A 27,200-nucleotide genomic window follows, 5' to 3' on the forward strand; every position below is an offset into this window, starting at 1 on the left:
CGGGCGGGGCGGGGGGGCGGGGCCTGCCCGGGGCGGGCGGGGCGGGGGCGGGCCTTCAGTCCCGGGCCCGCCCTCTCCCCCGGCTGGTCCGCAGCCCCGCCCCGGCCCCTCCCTCCGGCCTGTGCGGCGGGGTCCGGCGGCGCCGGCGCGAGGACCCGCGGAGGCGAGGGACGTGGGGCGGCGCCGCGGGCAGGGCCGGGCGGACGGGCGCGGGCAGCGGGGGCAGCGCCGCGGGCCCCTCGGAGCGGCCGCAGTCCGGGCCTCGGCCCTCGCATCCTGCTCGGCCGCGGTGAGTGTGGCGGGCGGTCCCCAGGGGTGCGTTTGTGTCCCTGTCTGCCCTGGTCCGGGGCCGGGGCCGCGCGGCCGTGGGTCCGTGGAGCGTCCGCGGGTGGGGGCACAGCTGCTCTCCGAAGCCGTGGCTGCCTCTGTGCACGTGAGGCGTGTCCGTCCCCGGGGGAGCAGCGGGGGCATTCTTCGGGCTGTGGCTCTCACGTGAGGTCCATGTCTGAGGGGGGCAGGCGCGGGTGGATGGGTGATGGGTCCTCGGAGGAGCGCGGGGTTTGGGAGCTTGTGTATGTTGGCGGAGGGAGTCGAGCGCTGCGGGCGGTGGCGGTGGCGGTGGCGGTGGAGGGGGGCGGGTGGGGTTGCTGAGTGGGACTCTGGAATCTTGTGGCCCAGCCTGTCTGAAGGGTTCCTTTCTCCCTGGTGCCAACACTTCTACCCCTGGCTCCCCTGACCTCCCCCCAGTCCCCACCCCCACCCCCTTCATCCTCCGCAGGCACCAAAAGCCCCACCGGTCAGGATGGAGGACACTCTTTCCTCCCCTAGCACTGCTCCCTGCACAGGAAGCCCCATCCGGAGGCTGTTTCTTGTAGGAAAGGACCCCCACCCCCCTACTCCCTGGTTCCCTTGCAGCCTGTGCCCTGCCTGGAGGACCCCAGGCCCCTCCCTGGTCTGGCCTCCTTCCCTCTCCACTTGGCTACAGATCCTGGGCTGCAAACCTGCAGGGACAGATGGTTGCAGGTTGGAGGGGCAGGCTGCACCCCAGGGAGGTCATTCTGACGGAAGGCAGCCCTGGGCTTGTTCCTGGTGTGGGGGGCCTCTCAGGTGGACCGAGGATTGACCCCGGTAGGAAGATGAGGTCTGGGAAGTTGGAAGAGGTGCGGTCTTTTTCACAGGTCTGTCCCTGCCTGTCTGTCCAGCTCACCAGTGCCCATTCATCCCTTAAGCAGGGCTCTGATTTACTGCGGAATTGGAATCAGAGCTGCAGGGCTGACAGGTGCCCTGCCTCTCTTGTCTTGGATGCCTCCAGTGACAGAGCACTTACTACCTTATGCTGTGGGAAAGCTTCTTTATGTTGAGTGGAGGTCTTTTTCCTTGGAGCTTTGTTCACTTACCTTGTCATTACCTTTGCTTTTGCCTCTCTGTCTGGTGAGGGGAAACTGCAGTGATTTAAACATGGCTCGCCTGTCACCAGCGTATACTGAGCACCCTCTCTGTGTCAGGTGCTGCCTCAGCCACTTAGGGGACAATGGCATTCTTGATGAGAGAAGAGCTTGAGCCAAGGCCCATGGTTGGGATTACAGCCTGTGTTCAGAAAGACAGAGCAAAACCATATGGCTAGGACAGGAGGGAGTGTCGTGGGTTCCCTAAACTCAGCAAACATTACTTGGGAACGGAGGTGGGGGCAACTGCAGCCACCCTCTAGCACATCTAGCCTTACCATGGAAACGAGCAATCAGATCCTCAGGGTAGTACAAGACGGGGTTTAAGCGTGGGCATATATGGCAATCTGTAGGGACTTTTGGCTGGAAAGAGAATCTTGGGAATCTCAGATTTGAGGAACAAAAGGACAGCCCCTCTCACACACACAGTTTACAAGTAAGGGGATGGAGTAGGAACTTGCCCAGTCTTACCTTGCATTTGTGACATTAGTGTCAGCCAAGACGAGCTTCTAGATCTCCTAACCTTTTTCTAACCTAGACACATTTTAGAGGCAGACTCAAGGATGGTCATAGCTTGTATCTGAAAGGTGAACGAACTGAGAGGACTCCCAGGGTTGGGGTGGTTAGATGGATGATGGTGCCCCTTTTTTTTTTGAGATGAGAAACGCAGCAGGAAGAGTAGATTAGGGGAAAATGAATTCAGTTTTAGGTTAGTCTCCAATCATCTCCCATGTAGAGGTGTCCAAGATACAGTTGGATATACAGGGCTGGGGCTCAAAAAAGTTTTCTGCACCGGAGAGAAGGATATGGGACTTGTTAGTAAGTGGTTAGTAACTAAACCCTGGCAGATGATGAGATTTCCCTGGCAGAAGATGAGTGTGAGAGAAGCCCTGGGAACTAGACATTTAAGGAATGGGCAGTGACGGAGCAACCAAGGAGCAAGTGGAGAACTCAAATTGAGTGGTCATGAAAGCAGCTTCTACCCTTTTGAGTCTTGCTCTTTGGCCCATCTGGTCCATGTTTCTTAATTTTTCATGCTTCTGTTCCTTTGCTCAGCTTTCCCAATGTGTCTATCCTACTCCTATTGGTCCCACAAGAACCAGCTCAGATATCCCTTCCTCTCAAGGCCTGTTCATTCTCCTCCACCACCACCTTCTGGCTCAGAGACTTCCTTCTCTTTGCTGCCACAGCAGTTCGAATATATCAATACCAGGACACATCATTTTGTAGTTATGTATTTCCAAGTCTATTTCTACACTTGTCTGAGAGCTTGGAAGGACAGGTAATATACCTCTTTAAGAAGCTTTGCATCTCCAGTTGCAAAGTTGAAGGACCTGGTCCAGAGTATGCCCAGAGAAGTTTGACTGGTAGGTTGATCAGCTGATTGAATAGTTCATTCACCTACTCAGTCTGGCAATGGTGGGGGAGATGGTACCGTGAATTTCATCACTTTCCTTCCTTGCCAACCTTACTGAGAAGGATACTTTGAGGACTTGGCCTCCTCCTTTGCTTCATCTGTTCCAGGGGAACCTCAAAGACTATAATGTGCAGTCATTTGACATTTTGCTGAGGCCTCAAATAATCAAATACACCTGGAGGCTAGTGGACAGGAGTATCATTTTAGGAAGCAAGTGAGCCTAGATGACCTCTTCTTTTAAAAAAATATATTTTATTGATTTTTTACAGAGAGGAAGGAAGAGAGATAGTCAGAAACATCGATGAGAGAGAAACATCGATCAGCTGCCTCCTGCACACCTCCTACTGGGGATGTGCCCACAACCCAGGTACATGCCCTTGACTGGAATCAAACCTGGGACCTTTCAGTCTGCAGGCTGACGCTCTATCCACTGAGCCAAGCCGGTTTCGGCCTAGATGCCCTCTTGCATCCACTTTTTAACAATGCCTTGGTTACCTATCTCCACTCACAGCTGTGTAAATCTGGGACTCTCCTGGGGTTTTAGGAGGAAGTCATGGGGGAAATTAGATGCTGTTTGAGAATTTGGAGAAACTGAAAAGCCTTGAAACACATCCTTTGCAGATGTCACGGATCTAGTGGAGTCAGCAGCACTGGCTGTCTTCATTTGCTCACAGTCAACTTCCTCCTCAGCCCCTTGGATCTGGCTTCCTCTACTCCGGCCCTTGGAAACCACACTCTCTGAAGTTAATCACAGCTTCTCCTGGGCTTTAAATCATGGGACCTTTGTCCAGCATTTCACAATGAGATTGTTTCCTTGTCCATGAAGCTTTATTCTCCCTGAGTCTTCACAGGCTCCCTCTTTTTTTTCTTCTTCTTCTCCTGCCTTTCTGGCCACATCTTTTTCATTTCTTGCGGGCTTTGCTTCCTGGGCCTATCCCTTAAATGTTGAGGTTCCTTGGGACACAGTCACAGACTCTCCTTTCTCATCTCTGGGTGATGTCATCCATTTCCATGGTTCCAGGCACCATCCCAAATCTTTATCTCCAGGCCAGACATCTTTCCTAGGCTCCAGCCTATCTTTCCAACTGCCAGCTGGACCTCTCCCATAGGCACCTCAGAGTCATTTTATTAAACACTGAACTTGCCACCCTCTCATCCAAACTGCTCTTCTTCTAGAGTTTCCAAGCAAGAAAACTAGGAATCATCTCTAATTCTTTCTTCTCCCTCTACTCTTCACATCAAATCATCTAGCCATCAAGTTCTATTGATTCCTCCCTATGAAATCCCTTTCTCTCAACCTTCTCTCTGCTACTCCACTAGTCAATACCACCATCATCTCGCCTCTGGAATATCAGCAGTCTCTTAACTTTCCACTTGTGTCCCCTCTAAACTATTTTCCACACAGGAGTCAAAAATTTACTATTGTGGCTCTATCACTCTATACTTGAATCCCCTACCTCCCAAGAAATGTTTCCTTTGCTCTTTGAATAAAGCCTTAATCCCCAAGAAGGGAAGGGTAAAGCCTACACTCCTTAATAAGGCCAGCAATGCATTGTGTGATCTAGTTCCTGCCTACCTCCCCATCTTGTTTCTTAACTGTCCTCCCCTGTCTGGTGTATGATTCAGTTTCCTGATGCAGAGGCACCATGCTCTCTGTAACTCTCACTCATCCTGGAAATCTCAGCTTGAATGACACTTCCTTCAGGAGAATTCCCTTGTCCTCCAACTTCCAGTATCCCTGTCCCTCACCCAAGTCTATGTTAGGTGACCTCTGTGCTCCTGGAGCAATCTGTTCTTTCCCATCATAGCCCTCACCATATTGCACTGCAGTGATCTATTTATTAGATTGTGGAATCCAGGAAGGCTGAGCTACGGCTATTCATCTTTGTATTCCCAGGCTTAGCAGAGTTATTGAATGAATGCTAAATGAGGAAATGAGATGCCTTTCGAACTGAGCCATACAACAGAGGTGGGATGAGCATACAGGATGGCAATAGGAAAGAGGGTGAAATCTCAGCTCGGAGTTCAAGGTCCTCCAGTGTCTGCTGTGATAAACAGTCCACTTAAACCATTGACTATAGGACCTTGGGGGCAGATCTGTAGGGCGCAGTGGGATGGGAGGGTGGAAGTAGAAATCCAGAAGGGCATCGAGTGATCCAGGCAAGCTTGTGGCCTCAGAGGCTGCCTGTCAGGCAAGCCTGGGTGGGGAACTGAAGCAGGAAGGGGAAGGGAGGGAGGAGCTGTCAGACCTGGGATGTAGCCCAATCTCCGCCCCTTTGTAACAGCCTGGGAAAGACCCTTGGCTTGGAGAGGCGGAGCCTGACATCAGCTGCCCTGGCGTGGCCCAGTAAACCACGCCTACTCTTCCTCCCGGCCCTCCCCTTCACCAAACTGAAGCTTCAGCTTGGCTCTGGCCTCCTGTTTCTTAGACCAATCCTCAATCTGTCCTCCCTCCTGCTATGTTGTCCTTGTATTAAGTTTCCAGATTCAGAACACGTCACCTCTAGAGAGAACCTCAGAACCCCAGTGTCCACACCAGGAGAGAATCTCTCAGGCATGCCATTCCTAGCCTTCCCATGCCTACCCGCACTCAATCAGAAGGCACATACAGCCTAGCCTCTCTCTGGTCTCTCCTCAAGCCCACAGAAGTCTCTGGACTGGCCCCACTACATGCATGTAAACATTCATTCATGTTATCTGTAGAGAGACCCCATGATGCAGGCACAGATAGTGTTGACTTGCTCCTAGTCACTGCCTGTTTTGAAGTACTCCAGCTATCTTTCGCTTCTCTTCATGGCAAGATTTCTCTCATTAATTGTCTACATATGTGGTGTTAATTTCGCCACCTCCATTCATTCTTTAGTCACGCTAACATGGCTTCTGCCCCTGCCACTCCACCACAATCAAATCTGGTGGACACTCTTCAGTCTTCATCTTATCTCACCACTCCTTTCTTGAATCACTCTCTTCTCCTGATTCCCTTGGTCACACACTCCCCTGGTTTTCTTGCCTTTGCTCTGGGTTCTTCTTCACTCTCCACTCTCTCTCCCTAGGTGGTCTCATCCATTCTCATTGCTTGTTGCTTTAAGTCATGCCAGTGCTTCCAAACTAATAACCAGCACAGACTTCTCCCTTGAGCACCTGTATTCTATTCCTTACTTGACATCTCTACCTGGATATCACACAGGCGCCTCAAACTTAACATATCTAAAACAGAATGTCCAGGCCTAGCCAGGTTGGCTCAGTGGATAGAGCATCAGCCTGTGGACTGAAGGGTCCCAGGCTGGATTCCGGCCAAGGGCACATGCCTGGGTTGCAGGCTCGATCCCCAGTAGGGGGCGTGCAGGAGGCAGCCGATTAATGATTCTCATCATTGATGTTTCTATCTCTCTATCCTTCTCCCTTCCTCTCTGAAATCAATAAAAATATATTTCAAAAAGAATAAATAAATGAAACAGAATGTCCAAAATCACCTTCTCAGCTCTCACTGTCTCTGTACATGGCCCACCATTTGCTCAAGGGAGAAAACAGGGTGTGTGTGTGTGTCATTATTGACATTCCTTTCTCCTCACATTGAATCCATAATGATGTCCTTTTGATTCAACCTCAAGAGTATTTGCCAAATCAATCCACCTTCTTACCTATAGCTCTGCTAATAACCAACATCTTATAAGAACTGGGGTAGTCTCTTAACTAGTCTCTCTTCTCCTACTTGCTTCTCTTCAATCCTCATAGCTGCCAAAGTAGCTTTTTAATTTATTTCTATTTTTTTTTTGTAAATTGTATCATTTCTCACCCAATTTAGGAGAAAATCCAGATTCTTAACATCAAGGTCCTTCCTGATATCATTCCCAAGCTCACCTTCCCAAGCTCACCACTTGCCTTTTATTCACGTTGCTCTAACCGCATGGTTCTTTCCATTTCTTAATGAACCCTCTAAGAACTTTCATCCATGCTGTTCCTTTAGCCTAGAATGACTTCCCTCTCTCACTCTCTGATGCTCCCACCCTCATCCCTACCATTTTCCTTCCATCCCTCAGAGCTCTGCTTAAAAGTCACCTGCTTGGAGAGGCCTTCCCTGATCACCGATAAAAAAAAGTGTTCTTCATAGCATCCTTTTCTTCTTTATAGCACGCCCCTCTCCCAATTTGTAATTATTTGTTTATTTACTTTAAAAATACCTGTCACCACCTCTCTATCATAGGAATAGTGACTATAGTGACTATATCTGATTTATCAGTCTGATTTGTTTATCTCTACAAAGTAGGCACTTAATAAATATTGGTTGAATTACTGAATCAATTCAATAAATACAGATTGATCCAGTGTTAGGCTCTGTGCTATATACCAGTATACAAGAACATTATAGTATAGCATAAGGGCTAAGATGGAGGAAATACAGGGTGCAGTGGGACACAAAGGTGGAGCACCTTACCCAGACTTCAGGAAATCAGGGAAGGCCTTCTGGAGGAAGTGACACTTACATAGCGACTGGAAAGACGATTGGGAGTCAGTCAGGCAAAGGGGAGCTTGGAAGAGGATCTTAGGTAGAGGGAATAGAATGTGTGACTGCCCAGTAGTAAAAGAGAAGAAGGAGTTTTCCAGGAACAGAAAGGACAGTGTTACTAATTGTAGAATCATAAGACATGAGGTGTGGGCAACGCTAAGCCATGTTGGCAAATTTAAATTTGGACTTTGTCCTCTGGACAATGGATAACTGTTGAAGGAAGTTAAACAGGAAGTTAGTGACAAGATGGAATCTGTGTTTTAGAAGCCTCATTCTGACTGTGAGGGGGATGGATGAGAAGCACAGTGAGGAGACAAGGCTACCAGTTAGAAGGCTGCTGCTGCATCTCAGGAGAGAATTGGTGGTGACCTGATGGGGCGGTAGCTGTGTGGTTGAAGAAAAGGGGATAAGATATTTAGGAGGCAGAATCCCCAGACCTAGATACTGATTGGATGTGGAAAAGAATGCAGCCCTGGCCTGTTGTGCTGCGAGGAGGGTCAGAGGTAGGAGGGGCTGTAGATAGGCAGAGGAGACACACTCCATCAGGAAGGTCTCCTGGAGGAGGATTTGAGGGAGACAGAGGAGATTAAGGATGAGTGTCTCAGTGAGAGTGGGCATCCGTCTACCATGCACTTGACATGCACTCTTGCAAGTCTCAGAACAACCATTTGAAGTAGGGATTGTTATTTCCATAATTGCAAATTAGGAAATTGAGGCTCAGAGATGTTTTATGAATTATGCAAGGGCACATAGCTGGTAAGAGGTTGAGCTGGGTTTGACCCCAATTTAACCCTAAGTCTGTGCTTTTAACCATGGGTTACTCAGCCCACCTACTTCACCTTGTGCCTCCAGATAACTGCCTGTCTTGCCCCTGGCAGGGAAGAAATGGGGCTAATTCTCTGCAGGGCATTTGAGTGGTGAGGATCAGGTGGGGGAGAGAGCGCTGACTTCCCTGGTGCTGACCATTTCTCCATACACAGGCTGGTGTGAGTGGCAGGAGCCATCAGTGGGCACCATGGCGAAGAGGCAGGACAGCCCTGGCCCAGAGGTCCAGCCCATGGACAAGCAGTTCCTGGTGTGCAGCATCTGCCTGGATCGGTACCGGTGCCCCAAGGTTCTGCCTTGCCTGCATACCTTCTGTGAGAGGTGAGGGTGTGTGTGTCCTGGGAGGGAGGAAGGCCTTGCAGGGCTCCCTGAGAGGATAGGGGCATGTATAAACCTATAAGAGGTGAGGGAAATCTGTGCACCTATGCAGGGGAGCAGGTAAACTCCACCCTGTAGGAAATGAGGGTTTGATGCAAGAACCCATGAGAGGACCAGGAGCTCCTAACGCTGGGCCACGATCCCTGCCCAGAATAGGGCCTTTTCTGCCCCCTTCCCAAGCCCGAATCAGCCTTCCACAGCATCAGAGAAATCAGATAGAGCTGGGACTCTCAACCAGCTCTGGCACCAGAAGAGTTTATGACCAGTGGGAGGATATTTGAAGCTAGGCCTGTCCCTGTTGTCCTGGAGCACTGAGTGCAAGGCAACCCCTTCCAGCCTCTAGGCTTCTATCCGTTATTCATTCATTCATTCAACAAATATTTATGTAACAAGCAACTACACGTGTATGCAGTGACAAAGGCAGATATCTCTTTGTTCTTAAAGAGCTTACAGTATAACCTTGGCCAGGTAGCTCAGTTGGTTAGAGCATCGTCCCCGTATGCCAAGGTTGTGGGTTTGATCCCGGGTCAGGGCACATATAAGAATCAACCAATGAATGCATAAATAAGTGAAACAACAAATCGATGTTTTTCTCTCTCTCCCTTCCTTTCTCTCTAAAATCAATCGATAAATTAAAAAATATATTTTTTTAAAATATATTTTATTGATTTTTCACAGAGAGAAAGGGAGAGAGATAGAGAGTTAGAAACATCAATGAGAGAGAAACATCGATCAGCTGACTCCTGCACACCCTCCAGTGGAGATGTGCCTGCAACCCAGGTACATGCCCTTGACCGGAATCGAACCTGGGACCTTTCAGTCCACAGGCCGACGCTCTATCCACTGAGCCAAACCGGTTTCGGCTAAAAAATATTTTTTTAAAGAGCTCATACTATAGTGAAGGAGAAGATAGTCAAATAATCATACAGCCAGGCAACAGGTAAATGTAATATTGCACCCTGAATAAGTGCTGCAAATGAAGTGTAAGCTACGAGAGCTGAGCATATGGGATTTTATAGTTTGGAGAATCAGGGAAGGCTTCCTCGAGGTGCAGTCTGGAGGCTCAGTAGGAGTTAGCTAATGAAGGGAGTGGTAAGAGCATTGCAGGCGGAAGGAAGAACATAGGAAAAGGCCATGTGGCATGAGGGACTGTGTCAGGTCAGTGGGCCTAGCGGAGGCCTGGCCAGGCAGGAGCCGGGCTAGTGATAGAGAGTGGCATGTGATGAAGCTAGAGAGGAAGGTTGAGGCCAGACCACGTGGAACTTTGTGGACCTGTTAGAGAATGTTGCCCATGAAGCCTTTGCAGGGTTTTAAACATGATCATATGTGTATTTGGACAGTGTTCTCTCTCCGGCCCTCATCCCTCATTGCTCTGTCTTGAGTGGCCTGGTCTCTGGGTCTTCTCACCATTGTGTCCACCCACGCCTTCCCTCTGCCTCCTGCCTTCACTGAAACCTGGCTCAGCCCCAGGGACTCTGCTTCCCTTCTAGCCCTGCTCTTTCAGATTCCAGCTCCACTGCTCTCTTCCCTTTATCAGCTGCACACAGACTCCGCCCTCCTGCCCTTTCCAAGTTCTTCCATCAATTCGAATGACTTTATTATCCATTTATGCCTCTTGGTTCTTGTCTGTTTCTCCGGGATGTCCTCCATACCGCCTCAGTCATACTTTTTCCCAACAATGCGCTGCATCTTGCAATCACCCAGAATAATACCACTTCTTCTGTGGTCATAAACTCCACTGACCCACTCCTACCCCCCTTACCCTCTTCCCACTATACCAGCTTTGACTGGTTATAGACGTCCAGCCCCTTTGAAAGCTCCCTCTTTTCCCAGCCACCAGATCCATCCTGGCCTGCCTTTCTTTCCTACCCATCCTTCATCCTATGGCTGTCCATCTGACTGGCTGCCACAATCCACTCACATCTTTGTCCTTTTCTAAACCCATGTGTCAGAAGCTCATTGCTGGATCAGTAAGATGTCTCTGTACCTTCTCCTATGCCCAGATCACTGAACACTCCTGGAGAAAATCAATGCCTGAGAAATTATAATAATAGCTGCTATGCATTGATTATTTACTATTTGCAAGGGACTGGCATGTATCGATTTACTTAATCTTTACAATAGATACTTTATTATCCCCATTTTGGAAAAGGAGAAACTAGGGTTTAGAGTCATTAAGTAATTAAGAAATGTTTCCACAGTTAGTAATCAAGGTCTGAATCCAGGTTTGACTGCAGACCCTTCAGTTTTGTTTTTTTTATTGATGTAAACTTGACATATAATATCCTATTAGTTTCAGGTATATATCACAGTGATTGAATATTTACCTACATTACAAAATGATCTCTATAATAAATCTTGTTACTATCTGTCACCATACAAAGTTATTATAATATTATTGACTGTATTCTCTATGCTGTACTTTACATCCCCATGACTTATTTTACAACTGAAAGTTTGTACCTTAATCTCCTTCACCTATTTCATCCCCCTTCTTACCCTTTTACACTCTGGTAACTGCCAGTTTATTTTCTGTGTCTGTGAGTGTATTTCTGTTTTGTTTAGGTGTTTTAGATTCCACATGTAAGTGAAATTATATGGTATTTGTCTTTCTCTGCCTTATTTCACTTAGCATAATACCCTCGAAGTCCATCCATACTTTTGCAAATGTCAAGATTTAATTCTTTTAAAAAATGTATGTTTTTATTGATTTCAGAGAGAAGAAGGGAGAGGGAGAGAGAGATAGAAACATCAGTGATGAGAGAGAATCATTGATTGGCTGCCTCCTGCACATCCCCTACTGGGGATCGAACCTGCAACCTGGGCATGTGCCCTGACCAGGAATGGAACCATGACCTCCTGGGTAAGGTTGACACTCAACCACTGAGCCACACCAGCTGGGCAAGAGTTGTTTTTTAAAAAAATATATAAATGGATGTTGAATTTTGTCAGATGCTTTTTCTGCATCGTATCCTATATAATAAAAGGCTAATATGCAAATTGACCCTAACAGCAGAACAACCAGAACAACCAGAACGACCGCTCGACCAGTCACTATGAGGCACACTGACCACCTCTTGGTCCCTTTCCCCCAGCCAGCAGACTCCCATCGCTTGATGGCGAACAGGGAGCCAGTGGTGGGTGGCGGTAAGGGGTGGGGCTGGCTGCGGGCAGCCAGGGAAGATGGCCCTGATCACAGGCCAGGCCTAGGGACTGTACCCGTGGACGAATTTCATAGTTGACATATGATTGTTATTGTTTGGTTAATGTGATGTATCACATTGATCCATTTGCTGATGTTGAGCCATCCTTGTATCCCTAGAATAAACCTACTCGATCATGATGTATGATCTTTTAATGTGTTTTTTAATTTGGTTTGATAATATTTTGTTGAAAATTTTGCATCTACTAGTATATTCATCAGGGATATTGGCCTGTAATTTTCTTTTTTTGTGTGGCTTCTGTCTGGTTTTGGTATCAGTGTATTGCTGGCTCGTAAAATGAGTTTGGAAGCTTTTCTTCCCCTTTTATTATTTTTGGAATAATTTGAGAAAGATAGATGTTAACTCTTCTTTAAATCTTTGGTAGAATGCACATGTGAAGCCATCTGGTTTTGGGCTTTTGTGTTGTGTTTTTTTTGGGGGGGGGGTGTAAATTGCTAATTCAATATTATTACTTGTAATCGGTCTATTCAGATTTTATATTTCTTCATGATTTACCTTTGAAGGTTGTGTGTTTTTAGGAATTTATGTATTTTTCTAGGTTTTCCAATTTGTTGGAGTATAATTATTTATAGTATTCTGTAGAGCCTTCACTCTTATGTTCTAGTGGGAAATGAAAGACAATAAGCAAGCAAATAATCAAACAGGCGAGTCACAGCTTGTGCTAAGTGTTTTGCAGGAAATAAGCAGGGAATAAGTTGGGGGTGGTTGGGCCAGGGGCTATTCTACATAGAGTCACCAGGAAAGGCTTCCTTGAGGAGGTGATATTTGACCTGACACCCGAGGATGAGAAAGAGGCAAGACATGTGCAGATTGTTCCAGGCAATGGGAAAATCTTTGCATTGTGCTATGCAACGCCTTAAGGAAGGAGTAAACTCGCATGTTCAGAGACCAGAAAAGAAGCCAGTGTGGCTGAGTGAGGAGGAAAGTGAGATGAAACGAGGCACAAAGGAGTCAGGACAGTTATGGGGTAGCTTGGCAGTTTTAGGAAAGTGTTTGGACTTTATTGTAAATGCAGTGGAAAACCATTGGAGGATTTATTTTAGCAGCGAAATAATGTGACATAAATCAGATTTTTAAAAGCTCACTCTGGCTGCTCTGCTGAGAATGGATTATAGAGAAGTAAGAGTGGAAACAAGAATCCAGTTAGGAAGCTATTGTACATCAGGTATGCGCAACAAAAGGAAGGAGGTCGTGATGAGTTCAAAGGTATTTTGTAGGAGAGACACCAGAATCCATGAGCTGGGAAGAGAACTACAGTGGAAGAGTAGAATGGTAGAAATGCAGGTTGTAGAGTTGATGCAGTGATGAGTGATGGGATATGGGTGGTGGTGGGAGCATGGGAGTGGACAGCTGAGGTGAAGTGGAAGGAAAATCACTGGGGTGAGAAGATCAAGGAACTAAGAAATCTTGATAGTGGATGGGTCACCTGGTGGATGTCTGAGTCACTGGAACTAATGGGAGGAGTGTGTGTGTATGGGGATGGGGGCGTTGGTGGTATGGGTCAGGGGTTAACAGAGGAAGAGAGTAAGCCAGACCGAAGGGTTTAGTGACTGGGGGAGCAACTATTAAGTTAGCAGAGACAATAAAAAGGAGGGGTGGTGTAGACAAAAGGCTTGAGCTTTCAAGGAGCTAAAGAATAGTTTAGAAATATTTCAGCTGGGGGTGGGGAGGACTCAACCCCACCTCTGGCCTCAAGGAATGTGGAGTATGAGACAAAAAACTCTCTACTTGAGAGGGCTGCAGGGGAAACTAGGTCACAAATAAGTTAATATTTGTGAAGCACTTAGAATCGTGCCTGGCACATACTGTTTGTTAAATAAATAAAATTAATTAGTTCAGATCTAGAGGAATAGAAAACGTTAACAGAAGAGACCGAAGATACAGGAAAGTTTACAGCATGCAGATATTCCCTTCACAGATTTGTGGTCTGGTCAGTCTGTAAGCTTCCTCTCCTCCACCCTTCAGTGACTAATCCCAGCCTTCCTGTTCTCCTGAATCCTCTCCCTCCTTCACACTCAGCAGCTGATCTTGCCTGAGGCAAGTTAGGGCAGTCTCCCTAACTTTGTTCCTGTGCTCAAGTACATCCACCTCTCTCTTCCCTCCTCCAGTCAGAGGAGATGGTTCATTCCTCTTCTTCAGACCTATTTGAGCCATTCCCCCATCCCTAGACTTTGTCCCACGTTTTCTAGTCTCTTCCATCTGTCCTTTTTGACTGGCTCCTCCATTTATAAACATGCTCAAGGCTCCCATCACAAACAGATAAGAACTGTTCTCGCCTCTGTCCCTGATAGCTGCCATTCAATCCTTCAAGCCCTTTCTTCCTCAAACCTCCCCCTGTTCACTCTTCAACTGGCAACAGTAAGTTTTTGCTTCCCCTACCACTCTGATGTCTCTGTTTTACTTACAGACAAAAATACTCTCACTTTGCCAAATTTGATGGGCATTTCTCGGTCCTTAATGTTCCCTGACTCCTCAGCTACTTTGGACACTGATGACTACTCCTTCCCTCCTGGAATTGTGCTGCGCACTTTGTTGCCCTGTCACTGGTTCTACCCATGGCTCTTTGTGCCCCTCGTTCAGTATTTGCTGGGTGCTCTGCCCTGCTCTTATCACTGCCAACCCCTTCTTGGCTGATTGTATCCCCTCCCAGGGCTACAGAGGCCATGTAAATGTTGAGGGCACCCTCATCTATATCTCTAACCTGTCTTCTCCCCAGCTCTCTACAGGTTCCCTCTACTTGGATATCCACTGTTACAGTAAGCTCAGCCAGGTCAAGCTGAACTTTCTTAGAAACCACTCCTCTTCCTGTGAATGCCACCACTATCCACTCAGTGCTTTAGGCTAAAAATCTGGGAGTCAACCAAGACTCATCTCTCACCCCCCTTTCTAATCAGACAATACCCCCTACTAGCTACACTTCTTAAATACTTCTCAAATTTATTCCACCTTAGTCTACATTGCTACTGCCTAGATCCAGGTCTTCTCATCTCTTGCCTAAACCAGTGCACGTACAGTGCGATTGAAACTTCGTGGCCCATGCGCAGAAGTCGGTTTTTGGCCTGGGCGAGTCTGTTTTGAAGAAGTGGCGTTAGAAGTGGGGGTACGTTCGCTGAGGTTGACCCCTCAGATTGAGGACGTTTTTAGCAAAGGCCAGCTTAGGAGTACCCTAATTAAGTGAATAACAATGTACCTACCTATATAGTTTAAGTTTAAAAAATTTGGCTCTCAAAAGAAATTTCAGTCGTTGTACTGTTGATATTTGGCTCTGTTGACTAATGAGTTTTCCGACCACTGGCCTAAACGATTGCAAGAGTGTCTTTGCCTTGTATTTGGATCCAGGCTCCAGTGTTCACTAGCTTTGTTACCTTGGACTACTTACCCGTTCAGAGTCTACATTCATAAACAAAATGTAAAGCACAGCGCCTGGCACATGGTGCTTAATAAATGGTAATTGGATGATGATGATGATGATGTTAAAACCACTTGTCTGCTGTCTCATCACATTCTCTTTCGCCCTCCGCCAAGAAGGGGAGCTTGATAAAATGGAAACCTGGCTGTCCCATGCTCTAGTGGCTCCCTTTGGCCGTTGCAATGACTTCTAAGCTCCTTGGTGTGGCCCATAAGGCCCTCCGTAAACTGGCCCCTGTCTCTCTCCAGACTCCTGTTACCATTCCTTGTCTTGGATTTGGTCTCCAGCCATATCACGCTGTTTATAATTCCCTACCCACACTATGCTGTTTCTGGATGCCTTCTGTGTCTGGAACACCCTTCCTCCTCCTCCTGCACCTTCCTTTGGTTAGGCTAACATTACTTACCCATGAAGATTGAGCTTACATCACCTCTTCGGAAGCCTTTCCTGGCTACCCTCTCCACCTACCGTGGGCCAGGTGCCCCGCAGTGCACTTCCTTATCAGTGCATCTACTCAATTCCTTTTATTAATGATAAGTAGTAGCCTCCAATATATAGCGCTGTCTGTGAGTGAGGCAAATGCTCGGAGCCTATAATATTTAATGCTTTCTGTGAGTTAGGCATAGAAGCCCTTTACATTTAATCCTCCACACCTTGGGAAGCCTGTACTGTCTCCATCTTACAAAAGAAGAATCCCTGGCTCATCAAAGTTAAGTAACTTGTCATGGGTCACAGTTTAATAGATGACTGACCTGGGAATTGAACCCGGGCAGCCTCGCTCCAGGGTCCACACCCTTAATCATTACACTGTTTACTTCTATAGACTCTCTATTTCAGTACTTCTAGAAACACTCCTCGGTAGGCTGGAAGTATTTTAGAGGTATGCAGTATGCTTTATCTTTATATCCCCAGAGCTTGGCACAAATTTGACAAGAGTAGGCAGTCAGTAAATGTTTAATTAGTTAAAGTAAGGGCTAGTTGCATATTTTTCTATGAGAAGGGTTTGTAAGCACCTGTGAAAGGTGAACCAGTGTTTGTGCACACGGTGAGGAATGCGGATATGTCAGCTCTTCTGAGAGGTCAGGGATGTGTTTCTACTCAGTCATGAGAGATGAGATGAGGCCTTTTATACCTGCTGGCAGGACAAGATGTGTGTGCCAGCCAGAGAGGTTTCCAAAGGAAGTGTAATGGCACCCCTATGAGGAGAGGAATCAGCACCCAGGGAAAATGTGAGGAGGGGTGTACTGACGCTGCCCCACCCCCTCTTTCCCTCTCTGGCCAGATGCCTCCAGAACTATATCCCTGCCCAGAGCCTGACGCTGTCCTGTCCAGTATGTCGACAGACGTCCATCCTCCCTGAGCAGGGCGTCTCTGCACTGCAGAATAACTTCTTCATCAGCAGCCTCATGGAGGCCATGCAGCAGGCACCTGATGGGGCCCACGACCCGGAGGACCCCCACCCCCTCAGTGCAGTGGCTGGCCGCCCCCTCTCCTGCCCCAACCATGAAGGCAAGGTGGGCCCAAGCAGGCCCAGTGAGGCCAGGACTTGGGGTGGAGGAGAGGGAGAGGTTGGGGGAGGGGGCCGAGTGGCTGTGGGTAAGAGGTGTTTCTGGGAATAAGTGGCCCAGGTAGGGGGCACACCTGGAAGGTGAGGGCCCAGGAGGGCAGGTGGGGGAAGGGAGGGGCAAAGAAGTTTGGTGTGTAGCCATTGCCTAACTGGAGTCTTTATGCTGCCAGACGATGGAGTTCTACTGTGAGGCCTGTGAGACGGCCATGTGCGGAGAGTGCCGCGCAGGAGAGCACCGGGAGCACGGCACCGTGCTGCTGCGGGACGTGGTGGAGCAGCACAAGGCCGCCCTGCAGCGCCAGCTGGAGGCAGTGCGCGGCCGGTAGGCGCTGGTGGGGACCTGGGCTGGTGGGGCCATCAGAGATGGTGTTTCAACGGGGGCAGAGGAGGGACCCAGGGCAGGCAGGGTACAGATAAAACTCTGTGAGAGAGCAGGGAGGCCTCAGGTAGGCGGTCTCCTGGACAGCAGCAGTAGGGAGAAGGGATGGTTTGGTAAGGACGCCGCCTCAAGCCACTCGGGTATGAGTTGTTTCCCTCCCCAGGCTGCCACAGCTGTCCGCAGCGATCGCCTTAGTGGGGGGCATCAGCCAGCAGCTGCAGGAGCGCAAGGCAGAGGCCCTGGCCCAGATCAGCGCAGCCTTCGAGGACTTGGAGCAAGCGCTGCAGCAGCGCAAGCAGGCGCTGGTCAACGACCTGGAGGCCATTTGTGGGGCGAAGCAGAAGGTGCATTTGTTCACCCTTCCCTGCCTTTTCGCCCCGTGTATCCCTGCTTCCCACACTTGCACACCCCTTTCTCTAGTCAACACTTTCTGCCTCCTGACAGGGCCCCACAGGTGCTGTGGGCATCTGTGTCCTTGTCCACACTCCCTCGCTTGTATTCCTTTCATGCCATAGTACTGCAAGTTCACCAGAAATCAGAGACCCACCTCTGCGCCAGAGTTCTCACCCCCACCCCCCACCCCCTCAGGTGCTGCAGACCCAGCTAGACACGCTGCGCCAGGGGCAGGAACACATTGGCAGCAGCTGCAGCTTCGCAGAGCAGGCCCTGCGCCTGGGCTCAGCCCCGGAGGTGTTGCTGGTCCGCAAGCACATGCGCGAGCGCCTGGCGGCCTTGGCGGCGCAGGCCTTCCCAGAGTGGCCGCACGAGAACGCGCAGCTGGAACTGGTCCTGGAGGTCGACGGGCTGCGGCGATCGGTGCTCAATCTGGGTGCACTGCTCACAACGAGTGCCACTGCACACGAGACGGTGGCCACGGGCGAAGGCCTGCGCCAGGCGCTGGTGGGCCAGACCGCCTCCTTCACGGTCACTACCAAAGACAAAGATGGGCGGCTGGTGCGCACTGGCAGCGCCGAGCTGCGGGCGGAGCTCACTGTCCCCGACGGCACGCGCCTGCCGGTGCCAGTGGTGGACCACAAGAACGGCACGTATGAGCTGGTCTACACGGCGCGCTCCGAGGGCGAGCTGCTCCTCTCCGTGCTGCTCTATGGCCAACCGGTGCGCGGTAGCCCCTTCCGCGTGCGAGCCCTGCGACCTGGGGACCTACCACCTTCCTCGGACGACGTCAAGCGCCGCGTTAAGTCCCCTGGCGGCCCGGGCAGCCATGTGCGCCAGAAGGCGGTGCGGAGGCCCAACTCCATGTACAGCACCAGCGGCAAACGGAAGGACAACCCCATTGAGGATGAGCTCGTGTTCCGTGTCGGTACAGACGGCCGGGGGCGGAGCCAGGCAGGGGCGGGCTCAGGCAGGAGGCGGGGCGGAGAGGGCAGGGAGTTTCAAAATGACCTGCGAGTGAATTCTTTTGTTTTCCCCCCATTCCCTTCCCACAGGCAGTCGTGGAAGGGAGAAAGGCGAATTTACCAATCTACAGGGTGTGTCCGCAGCTAGCAGTGGCCGCATAGTGGTAGCAGACAGCAACAACCAATGTATTCAGGTGAGCGCTTGTCCAGCTCCCACACCACCAAAATACAGGTCCTGCAGCTACAGCCTCCTGAAAACAAACAAACAAACAAACAATAAACTGTATATAATATAGGTCTCCTCCTGAAAGATGTACAATAATCGAAGCCTTACTTTAAAAAAAAAAAAGCTTTTTATTTTTCCAGCCCTACACATAATACCATTTCTTAAAGAGCAGTAAGTCATAGCACCGCCCTTCACCCACCCACTTGTAACCTCACCCCTACTAGCCACAAGGGTAACCATGTTCACAGGTAGGCCCAGGGTTCACTGTGCTGGCAGTTTATACCTCCCAGGCCATGGCACAGCCCAGACCAGCTCCTGGACCTCAAAGGCCAGGCTCATTCTCCCTTCCCCTCTGTCTCCTCTTTTTTTTTTTTAAGTTTTTTTTAAAAAAATATGTTTTATTGATTTTTTACAGAGAGGAAGGGAGAGGGATAGAGAGTTAGAAACATCAATGAGAGAGAAGCATCGATCAGCTGCCTCCTGCACACTCCCTACTGGGGATGTGCCCACAACCAAAGTACATGCCTTTGACCGGAATCGAACCTGGGACCCTTGAGTCTGCAGGTCGACGCTCTATCCACTGAGCCAAACCGGTTAGGGCCCCTCTGTCTCCTCTTGAGCCTCCACCTGGCTAGCTAACTTTCTCCCCTTTTCACCACCATATGGTCAGGATGCTGACTCTGCCCTTCCCTGCTATGTCCCAACATACCTTCCTGGCTCCAGAATGTATCTTGTCTGCACCAGTCTCTGCAAACATCCGGTGAACTAGACAGTCAAATGGGGTTAACTTGTGAAAAGAGGTGTCTTCAGTGGCTAGACTACAGTGCATGCTCACAGGTGGTCCTGCCCTTGGCCCTCCCAGCCCCTCACATACCGATTAAGGCATCCGCCACACAAATAGACATGGCCTCTGCTGCACTTCAGGCTCTTTAAAGCCAGAAAATGTGGTTTTCTCTTTTTATTCCTTGTAGTAAACCCAGCGCCCAGTGTGGTAGACACAGCGGAGCAGTTAAAAGCCCAGGCTCTGAAACCAGACACCTGGGCTTGAATCCTAGCTCTGCCACTTACTGACAAGTCATGTGACCTCTCTCAGCTTCAGTTAACTCATGTGTAAAATTAGGAAAAGAATACCTCAGAGGGTCGCTGGAAGCATTAAATGGCATAATGTACTATGCCTGACACCTAGTGAACCTTCTAATGTTAGTTAAAAATATTACTGTCCAGGTGGCAGCTGTCAACAAAAGCCAGAAGGTGGGGAGTGCTGGAGGGGGTTGTACAGGGAACTGGAAGGATTCCCAAAGGAGCTGGAGGTAGATTACGATTAGGAGCCAAATAGCTGAGGTCACATTGAGTTTATGCTGTATGGGATTGTTTGTGACTATCCTGAGCTTCAGTTCATGGAAACACTTTATCAGGGAGCAAAACTGTCCCCTGAAGATCCTTACTTCACAACACGTATAAATTTACACTTCTTCCTGACCCAGCCTGAGTACCCCGTCATAGGTCCAGCTCTGCCAAAAGCCTGTCGCTTCAATGTCAGATCCCACCTGGCTCCTGTGTGCCACCTACCAGGCTGCAAATGCCATGAGCTCTTCCATGACCATATTCCCTGTCCTGTATTTCCAGCCAGCCTTTATTCCCACCCTATTCCTAGGAGCGAAGGAGTGGAGAGCCCAGTTCAGCACAGGGAGGTATTTGGACGCAGCCTGGATAGTGAAGAGGAGATGGGAATGGGGGTGGTGCTGAGGCCCTACTCAGTCACTTCCTCTACCCTCTAACTCTTTTCCTGCTCCTTATGCCAGGGGTGCTTTCTGGCACAAATGCTGAGATTTGGGAAACCTTCCCTACTGTGCTGCACACGAGCTCTCACATGCCGAGTGACGTGTGCCACTTTGTCTCTTTGGTGAGGAGCTGTGCTTGTCCACTGTTTCAGGGTCGGGGGAACTGAGAGGTAGGGCCTGATGTAGCCCCCCTCCCTTCCAAACACTTAATAGCGCTTTAGCAGTCTCCCTTGCTCCCACTCCCACCTGCACTCCATCTACCCAGTTGCTAGGAACCTGACTTGGATTCCAAAGCGGAGTTTCTGCTTCTCTTACTCTGGGGGCCTCAGGCCTGGTAGGGGCTGGGCTCCCACATGGACTGTGACCTGCACCCCTCAGTTCATGAGAATTGGGCTCCGCGTGAACTTTTCCTCCTTTGGACCTATTTATGGTGGAGGCTGAGTGAAGAATTCAATTTGCATATTTGGTTTGACAATTTGAGTAACTGTCTTAATCCAGAAATTTTATCAGCTCATTTCCTTCAGGCAGAATATTAATCACATTCTCCTCTGAGCTCCTCAACCTTTTGCTATAAACACTTTCAGACTTTACCAGAATCACCGGCTTGTTTAATTTTGTTTCAGTCTCTCTTCCCTACTAGGCTCAGGTCCCAAAGTTACTTAGTGCTACTGTGATACAGCAGAGAGAAGTTAAAGACCAAACTAGGGCACCAGCAGATTCCAGAGATGTTAAGGAAGCAAATACGGCAGGTTTTGATGAGCCATCAGATGTCAAGGGAGAGGGAGGGCTCAGGAATGGCAGGTCTTGGTGCACTGGGTCGGTGGTGTTGTAATTCAGGAACAGGTCTAGATATAAGTTGATGAATTCCCTTTTGCATGTGTTGAGTTTGAGTGTGTCATTCAAGTGGAGATGTCTAGCTGTGATCTGAGATTGAGCTGAGGAATTCATTCATTTGTTGAATGTCTGTTATGTGCCAGTTGCTTTACCTACAAATGCAGCAGCAAAGAACAGACACAGTTCCTGTCCCACCTGCAACTTTCTTAGAAGGGGACAAAGATATTTAGTTATGGAAGTGATGGTTGTTATGACAAGAACTGTAAAGCATACATCACAGAGACCGAACTGTATGTGTATACACTGATTCAGGGGATGGAGTTGGTCATTAAAGGCTTCTCTCAAGAAGTGACCTGGAAATTCTGAGAATTGAAAGATGAATAGGAGTTGGCCAGATATAAGGGGTGGGATAGGATAGGACAGGATGAGGAAGACATCCCCCACACCCCACAAGCCTCTGAGTTTTGAGCTGGAAACCAAGCTACTCAGACTGGAGAAGGTACATGCATAATATCACTGCTGATCTGGGGGAACCTTTTAGTCTCTCTCACATCAACTCTCCAATCTGTGGTCCTTCCCTTCTCATGCTAGCAATGCTGTCCCACCGCAGGGAACTAGAGCAGAAGGGGTGAGGGCATAGGAGAAGGTCTACATCAGGAGGGAGTGATGTCTTTTGGTGGGACCAGTTCAAACAGCTCTGCAGGCCTGAGAGATGGGGATGGGGATGGGGGTGGGGGTGGGGGTGGGGGTGAGGGTGGGGTGGGGACGAGGGTGGGGTGGGGACAGGGGCCCAGTTCACTAAGGAGGGAGCAGGTCTGGATAAACTAAGGCCAAGGCCCAGAACTTGAGTTAGCCAAGGCTGCTCCTGGCTCTGATTCCTCTTATGTCCCCAGAGCCTGTAACAAAGCAGTGTGTGGAACTTCTGCAGTAAGTGGTGAGTAATGTCTTGGCTGCAAAGGAGAAGCAGGAAGGCTTAGCTGTAGAGGAAAGGAGCATTAAAGGAGGTGCTTTTAGGATTGAGAACCCTGAGTATGTTGGATGGCTAAGGTCAAGGAGATAGAAGAGTGAGAAAGGTTGAAAGATTCACTCTGTCCAGGAGGAAGGTTGCCTGGTCAGCCCCATATCCTGGAAGGGCTAATCCTGGTCCATTTCCCTCACCTCCCTCCCTTCCTTGTCTACTGCCAAGTTTGTTGAATCTACCTACTATATGTCTCTTGAGTCCATCTGCTGCCCTCTAGCAGTGCCCTGGTCCAAGTCGTCTCATTTCACACCTGGACCACTGCAGCAGCCTCTGACTGCGTGGCCAACATCCAGTCTTGACTCCTCCCTGCAACCAGAGTGCTCTTTCTTACAAACTCCAGGGTGTTTTTTGCAAACACTACCAAACAGTTCTCTAATTCCAGTGGACATCGACCATGTTTTCTTTGAATTTAACTCAATTCTGACACTATGTACCAGCAGATAGTATCACATCCCAGAGTTTAAGGGCTCAGTCCCATAAGACTGCACCCACCCAGACACCAGTTGCAAGTCAGGTTGTCACCTGTGCATTGACTGACCTGCTATAAATTGGAAGTTTCCACAACCCCCTCTTTGGGTTCGATTAATTAGATAGAGAGGCTCACAGAACTCAGAGAAACATTTGCTTAGGTTTACCAGTTTACTATAAAGGGTCTGATCAAGGACACAGATGAGCAGCTAGATGAAGAGGTACAGAGGGCAAGGTCCAGAAGAGTCCCTAGTACAGGAACTTCTGTCTCTGTGGAACGGGGGTGCCCCATCCTCTCAGTACCAACCCAGAAGCTCATCAAATCTTGTTGTTCAGGAGTTTTCATAGAGTTTAATTTGTGCACACACACATGCACAACCCTTCCCAGAGGGTGGATAGGGCTGTAAATCCCAATCCTTTACTCATTTGGTCTTTCTAATGACCAGCTTCATCCTGAGGCTATCTGGGGTCCCCACCCTAAGTCACTCCAGTTGCCTAAGTTCAAAAGGGGCCCCTTATGAATGACAAAAGACAATCCTATCACTCAGGAAATTCCCAGGCTTCGAGGAGCTCTGTGACAGGCACTGGGGACAAAGACCACATAAATGTCTTATTATACCACAAAAGCAAATCTCATCTTGTCACTCCCTGCCCACATATTTTCAGTGAATCCCCATTACATCCAGGATAAAACCTGACCCGTGTTGTACACGGATGAGCAGGGCCCATGCTGGACTCTGTGCCGTTTATACACTGTCCACTCTGCTTAAATGCCTTGCCTCCTGCTGCTTCACTGGCCAACTTCGGTTCATCTGTCAGCATCCTTTTAGACTTAGCTCAGATTTCCTCTTCTGGAACCCTTCCTGATCACTCCCCCTCAACCCTTTCATATTCCTACAGTCCCATTCCCACCTCTGCTGCATGTCCGCTAGGTCTGCGGCCATGTCTGATTCTTCTCTGTGCCCTGACATGGTGTCATTAGTCCTTGCTGAATGACTGAATGAATGGGGGTCTCCTCCCTCAGGATCCTGCTCCCTTCCCTTTGTGCCCACAGTCTCTCCCCTCCTTCCCCTCCCTCCCTTGATCCTGTGCTCCAGGTTTTCTCCAATGAAGGCCAGTTCAAGTTCCGCTTTGGGGTCCGAGGGCGCTCGCCTGGACAGCTGCAACGACCCACAGGTGTGGCAGTGGACACCAATGGAGACATTATCGTTGCAGACTATGACAACCGTTGGGTCAGCATCTTCTCCCCTGAGGGCAAGTTCAAGGTGAGAAATTTACTGTCACTACACTTTGCACCCCTGGTCATCAGCTGAAGTGACCATTCTAGTGTCCCCTGGTGGTTGGGCCTGGATTGGTCCATCCCCAGCCCAAGATTCTGCTTTGGTGTCAGGCTGGGACTGTTCTCCCCACCAGGCAGGATAAAGACCCTAATGCTCATCTCCTTCCAGACCAAGATTGGAGCTGGCCGCCTCATGGGCCCCAAGGGGGTGGCTGTAGACCGTAACGGACATATCATTGTGGTCGACAACAAGTCTTGCTGTGTCTTCACCTTCCAACCCAATGGAAAGCTGGTTGGCCGCTTTGGGGGCCGTGGAGCCACTGACCGTCACTTCGCAGGTATGAGGAGATAAGACAGACATCTATTCTGATTCCCCAGAGAACCCCGGGGGACCCCAACTCTAAGACCCCTCCTCCTGTGTCTTGGCTCTAGAGAACCCCATTCCATCACTGGGCCTTAGCACCATCATCCCAGAGACCCCACCCCTCTCTGAACATCCCAGCTTTATCATCACAGGTATTCATCTCCACCCCAGTATCCCAGCTGCTGCCCTAGAGACCACTTTATATTTTCAGGGCCCCATTTTGTGGCTGTGAACAACAAGAATGAGATTGTAGTGACGGATTTCCATAACCATTCAGTAAAGGTCAGTGTCTTCCCTTGCCTCCCCCTTCCCCCGATCATTCATTGGCACTGTAAACATTTATGGTGTGGCTACTTTGACCCGGGCACTATGTCAGAAGTGATGGGGATACAGTCATGACTCAAGCAAATACTTCCCCTGTCTTCTTAGTTATAGTCTAGTAGAGAAGAGAAGAGTTAACTGGCATGTTACAATTTGATGTGATACGTTCAGTGATAAGGAAGTGTAGGGAAATGTGAGGGCATAGCAGGAGCATTTGGCTCAGGTGAGAGAGAATTACCTAAAGCACCAGTGGGAATTAACCAGAAGGAAGAGAAGAAGAGGATTTGCGGCAAAGGGGACCAGAGGAGCCAAGAACTGGAGGTGGGGAACCCTATGGTGTGTTCAAGAAACCACCAGTAGTTCAGACTGGATTTGCAGAGATGAGTCTTGTGTGGCCTTTAAGGAGCTTGATCTCTTCCTAAGAGTTCTGGGGAATCACTGAAGGATTGCAGACAGGTGGGGTGATACAATCCCGTGTGTCTTAGATCACTGGCTGGGGCAAGACTAGAGGCAGGAAGATCTATCTTTGCAATAATCCAGATAAGGACCACTGCTGTGGCAATATATGTATATAGGATATAGACTTGGGGTAGAATCAATGATTGTGTCAATCCACTGGCTGTTGAGCAGAGGAGACGATGCAGTCGACAATGACTCATGGCCAATTGGGTGTTGCCAGTCACTGAAAGAGAAGTCAGAACTGCTTGCCTGGGGAAATGGACTGTTAGATTTGATATGTCTGAGGGACATCAGCTGGAGATGTCCAGTAGCAGTGGGGTACATGGATGGGAAGCCTGGAAAGAACTGAGCTGTAGCTGCAGACCTGAGGGTCCTCACCCCTGGGGCTTCCCCCCTCCCCCTCCTCCAAGGCCCTGCCCTCTGTCTGAGGCCAGGTCCCCAGTCCGCAGCCTTTGCCCTGCCAGGTATACAGTGCCGATGGAGAGTTCCTCTTCAAGTTCGGCTCCCATGGTGAGGGCAACGGGCAGTTCAACGCTCCCACGGGAGTAGCTGTGGACTCCAATGGGAACATCATCGTGGCTGACTGGGGCAACAGCCGCATCCAGGTGAGTAAGGCCCAGGGATGGCATGAAGGTGAGGTGTCCTGCTGTTCCCCATGCACACATCCCCTCCCCGCAGTATGCATCTCACTAGCCTGATCTCAGCTCTCCCTCATTCTCCACCCATCCCCCAGGTATTCGACAGCTCTGGCTCCTTCCTGTCCTACATCAACACAGCTGCAGAGCCACTGTACGGCCCACAGGGCCTGGCACTGACCTCGGATGGCCACGTGGTGGTGGCCGATGCTGGCAACCACTGCTTCAAGGCCTATCGCTACCTCCAGTAGCTGCACAGGGGCCCTGCCTGGCTCATGGAGGGACGGACATAGGGGTGATTGGACAGGAGTGTCTGGCCCGCAGCTGGGCCAGACCTGGCAGCACTGAATGTGGGCTGTGGGCGTGGGTGCGCCCGGTGCCCTCCCTCTCCCCGTCTCCCACCCCCACGGTTGCACTTTATTTATTCAGTTCTTGCTTTGGTGACTGGATGGGCCTGGACTGTGGTTCCAAGGACGTGTGCAGAGCTTCACCCTCCCCCCTTTACACACCTCCCCCATCCCCTCAGTCTGCTCCCAACCCCAGCCTGGGGCCAGAACAGCCTCTTACTCCAGGGCAGAAGTCCCTCTGGTTGTCTCCCTACCACCCATACACACTGACAGAGACAGCAATACCCCACCCCCATATTAAATAAATGTGTTCGCCACCTGCTTTTGTTGCTTTCTTGTGGAGTGGGGCTGTGAGGGGATGGGATGGTGGGACTGGCTCTGGACTAAAAAGTAGGCAAGCAGGCAGGCATGGCACCCAGATTCCTAAATGGGTCCTGATGTTTTGAAGTTTCAGGAGGGGAGAGCAAGAGAGGGTGAACCCCTGGATTCTGAGCCACTTGCCAAATCCCCACCCCAGGCCCTGCATCTTCTGCAGAAATAGTAAGTCCTGTGTCTCCCTGCCCTGGTGCTGAGAGGAGCCTGGGAAAATGGTCCTTGCCCTGAACACAGCCAGCGCCTGCAGGAAGAACAGTTGGGTACGACAGCAATCCTGATGCCCAGGCCTGGGTTGGAGACCTGGGGCTGGCCCAGGTGGAAGCTGGGTGTGGGAGGCTCCATGGCCAATTTTAGAGCTTGGTCTGGAAGCCCTGAAGCCCTGTTCCATCCTCCTGCTCTCCATCCCAAGATTGCTGCCCTCTCCCACATTGGAACGAGGGTTCTGGCACCGACTCCTGAGCTCTAGTCTGCCAGGGTTTGGCTGCCAATTCCAGGGCTAATTGCAACCAGCACTCTGCTTTGGGAGGTGGGGACTATGATTCTCTCTACAAAAGGCTGAGGCTCGGAGAAATGGGGCATAT

At 49.8% G+C, this 27,200-nt stretch overlaps 1 protein-coding gene across 2 annotated transcripts; it reads left to right on the forward strand.

Moving 5' to 3' along the window:
- Nucleotides 1-204: 204 nt before the first annotated feature.
- On the forward strand, nt 205-26,565 carry TRIM3 (tripartite motif containing 3). Of its 2 annotated transcripts, XM_081098527.1 has the most exons (12): nt 205-289; nt 8,350-8,515; nt 16,488-16,719; nt 16,943-17,094; nt 17,315-17,495; nt 17,740-18,472; nt 18,600-18,703; nt 23,937-24,104; nt 24,288-24,456; nt 24,694-24,764; nt 25,727-25,867; nt 25,996-26,565. In XM_081098527.1, the coding sequence occupies exons 2-12, from the start codon at nt 8,385-8,387 to the stop codon at nt 26,146-26,148; spliced, it is 2,235 nt and encodes a 744-aa protein (XP_080954653.1). In that variant the 5' UTR covers nt 205-289; nt 8,350-8,384; the 3' UTR covers nt 26,149-26,565. The 2 variants fall into 2 exon arrangements, with proteins under 2 accessions (XP_080954653.1, XP_080954654.1); XM_081098528.1 differs by lacking the exon at nt 205-289 and having other exon boundaries at nt 7,968-8,515; nt 16,488-16,714.
- Nucleotides 26,566-27,200: the final 635 nt, after the last annotated feature.

Source organism: Myotis nattereri, assembly GCF_964212035.1.
Source record: "Myotis nattereri genome assembly, chromosome: 9".
Lineage (NCBI taxonomy): Eukaryota > Metazoa > Chordata > Mammalia > Chiroptera > Vespertilionidae > Myotis > Myotis nattereri.

Excerpts from the sequence above, each read along its gene's own strand:
- TRIM3 (XM_081098527.1), top strand. The coding sequence starts at position 8,385 with ATGGCGAAGAGGCAGGACAGCCCTGGCCCAGAGGTCCAGCCCATGGAC. Across the intron at positions 17,095-17,314 it reads CTGGAGGCAGTGCGCGGCCG|GCTGCCACAGCTGTCCGCAG; the intron begins GTAGGCGCTGGT and ends TTCCCTCCCCAG. Across the intron at positions 24,105-24,287 it reads CCCCTGAGGGCAAGTTCAAG|ACCAAGATTGGAGCTGGCCG; the intron begins GTGAGAAATTTA and ends ATCTCCTTCCAG.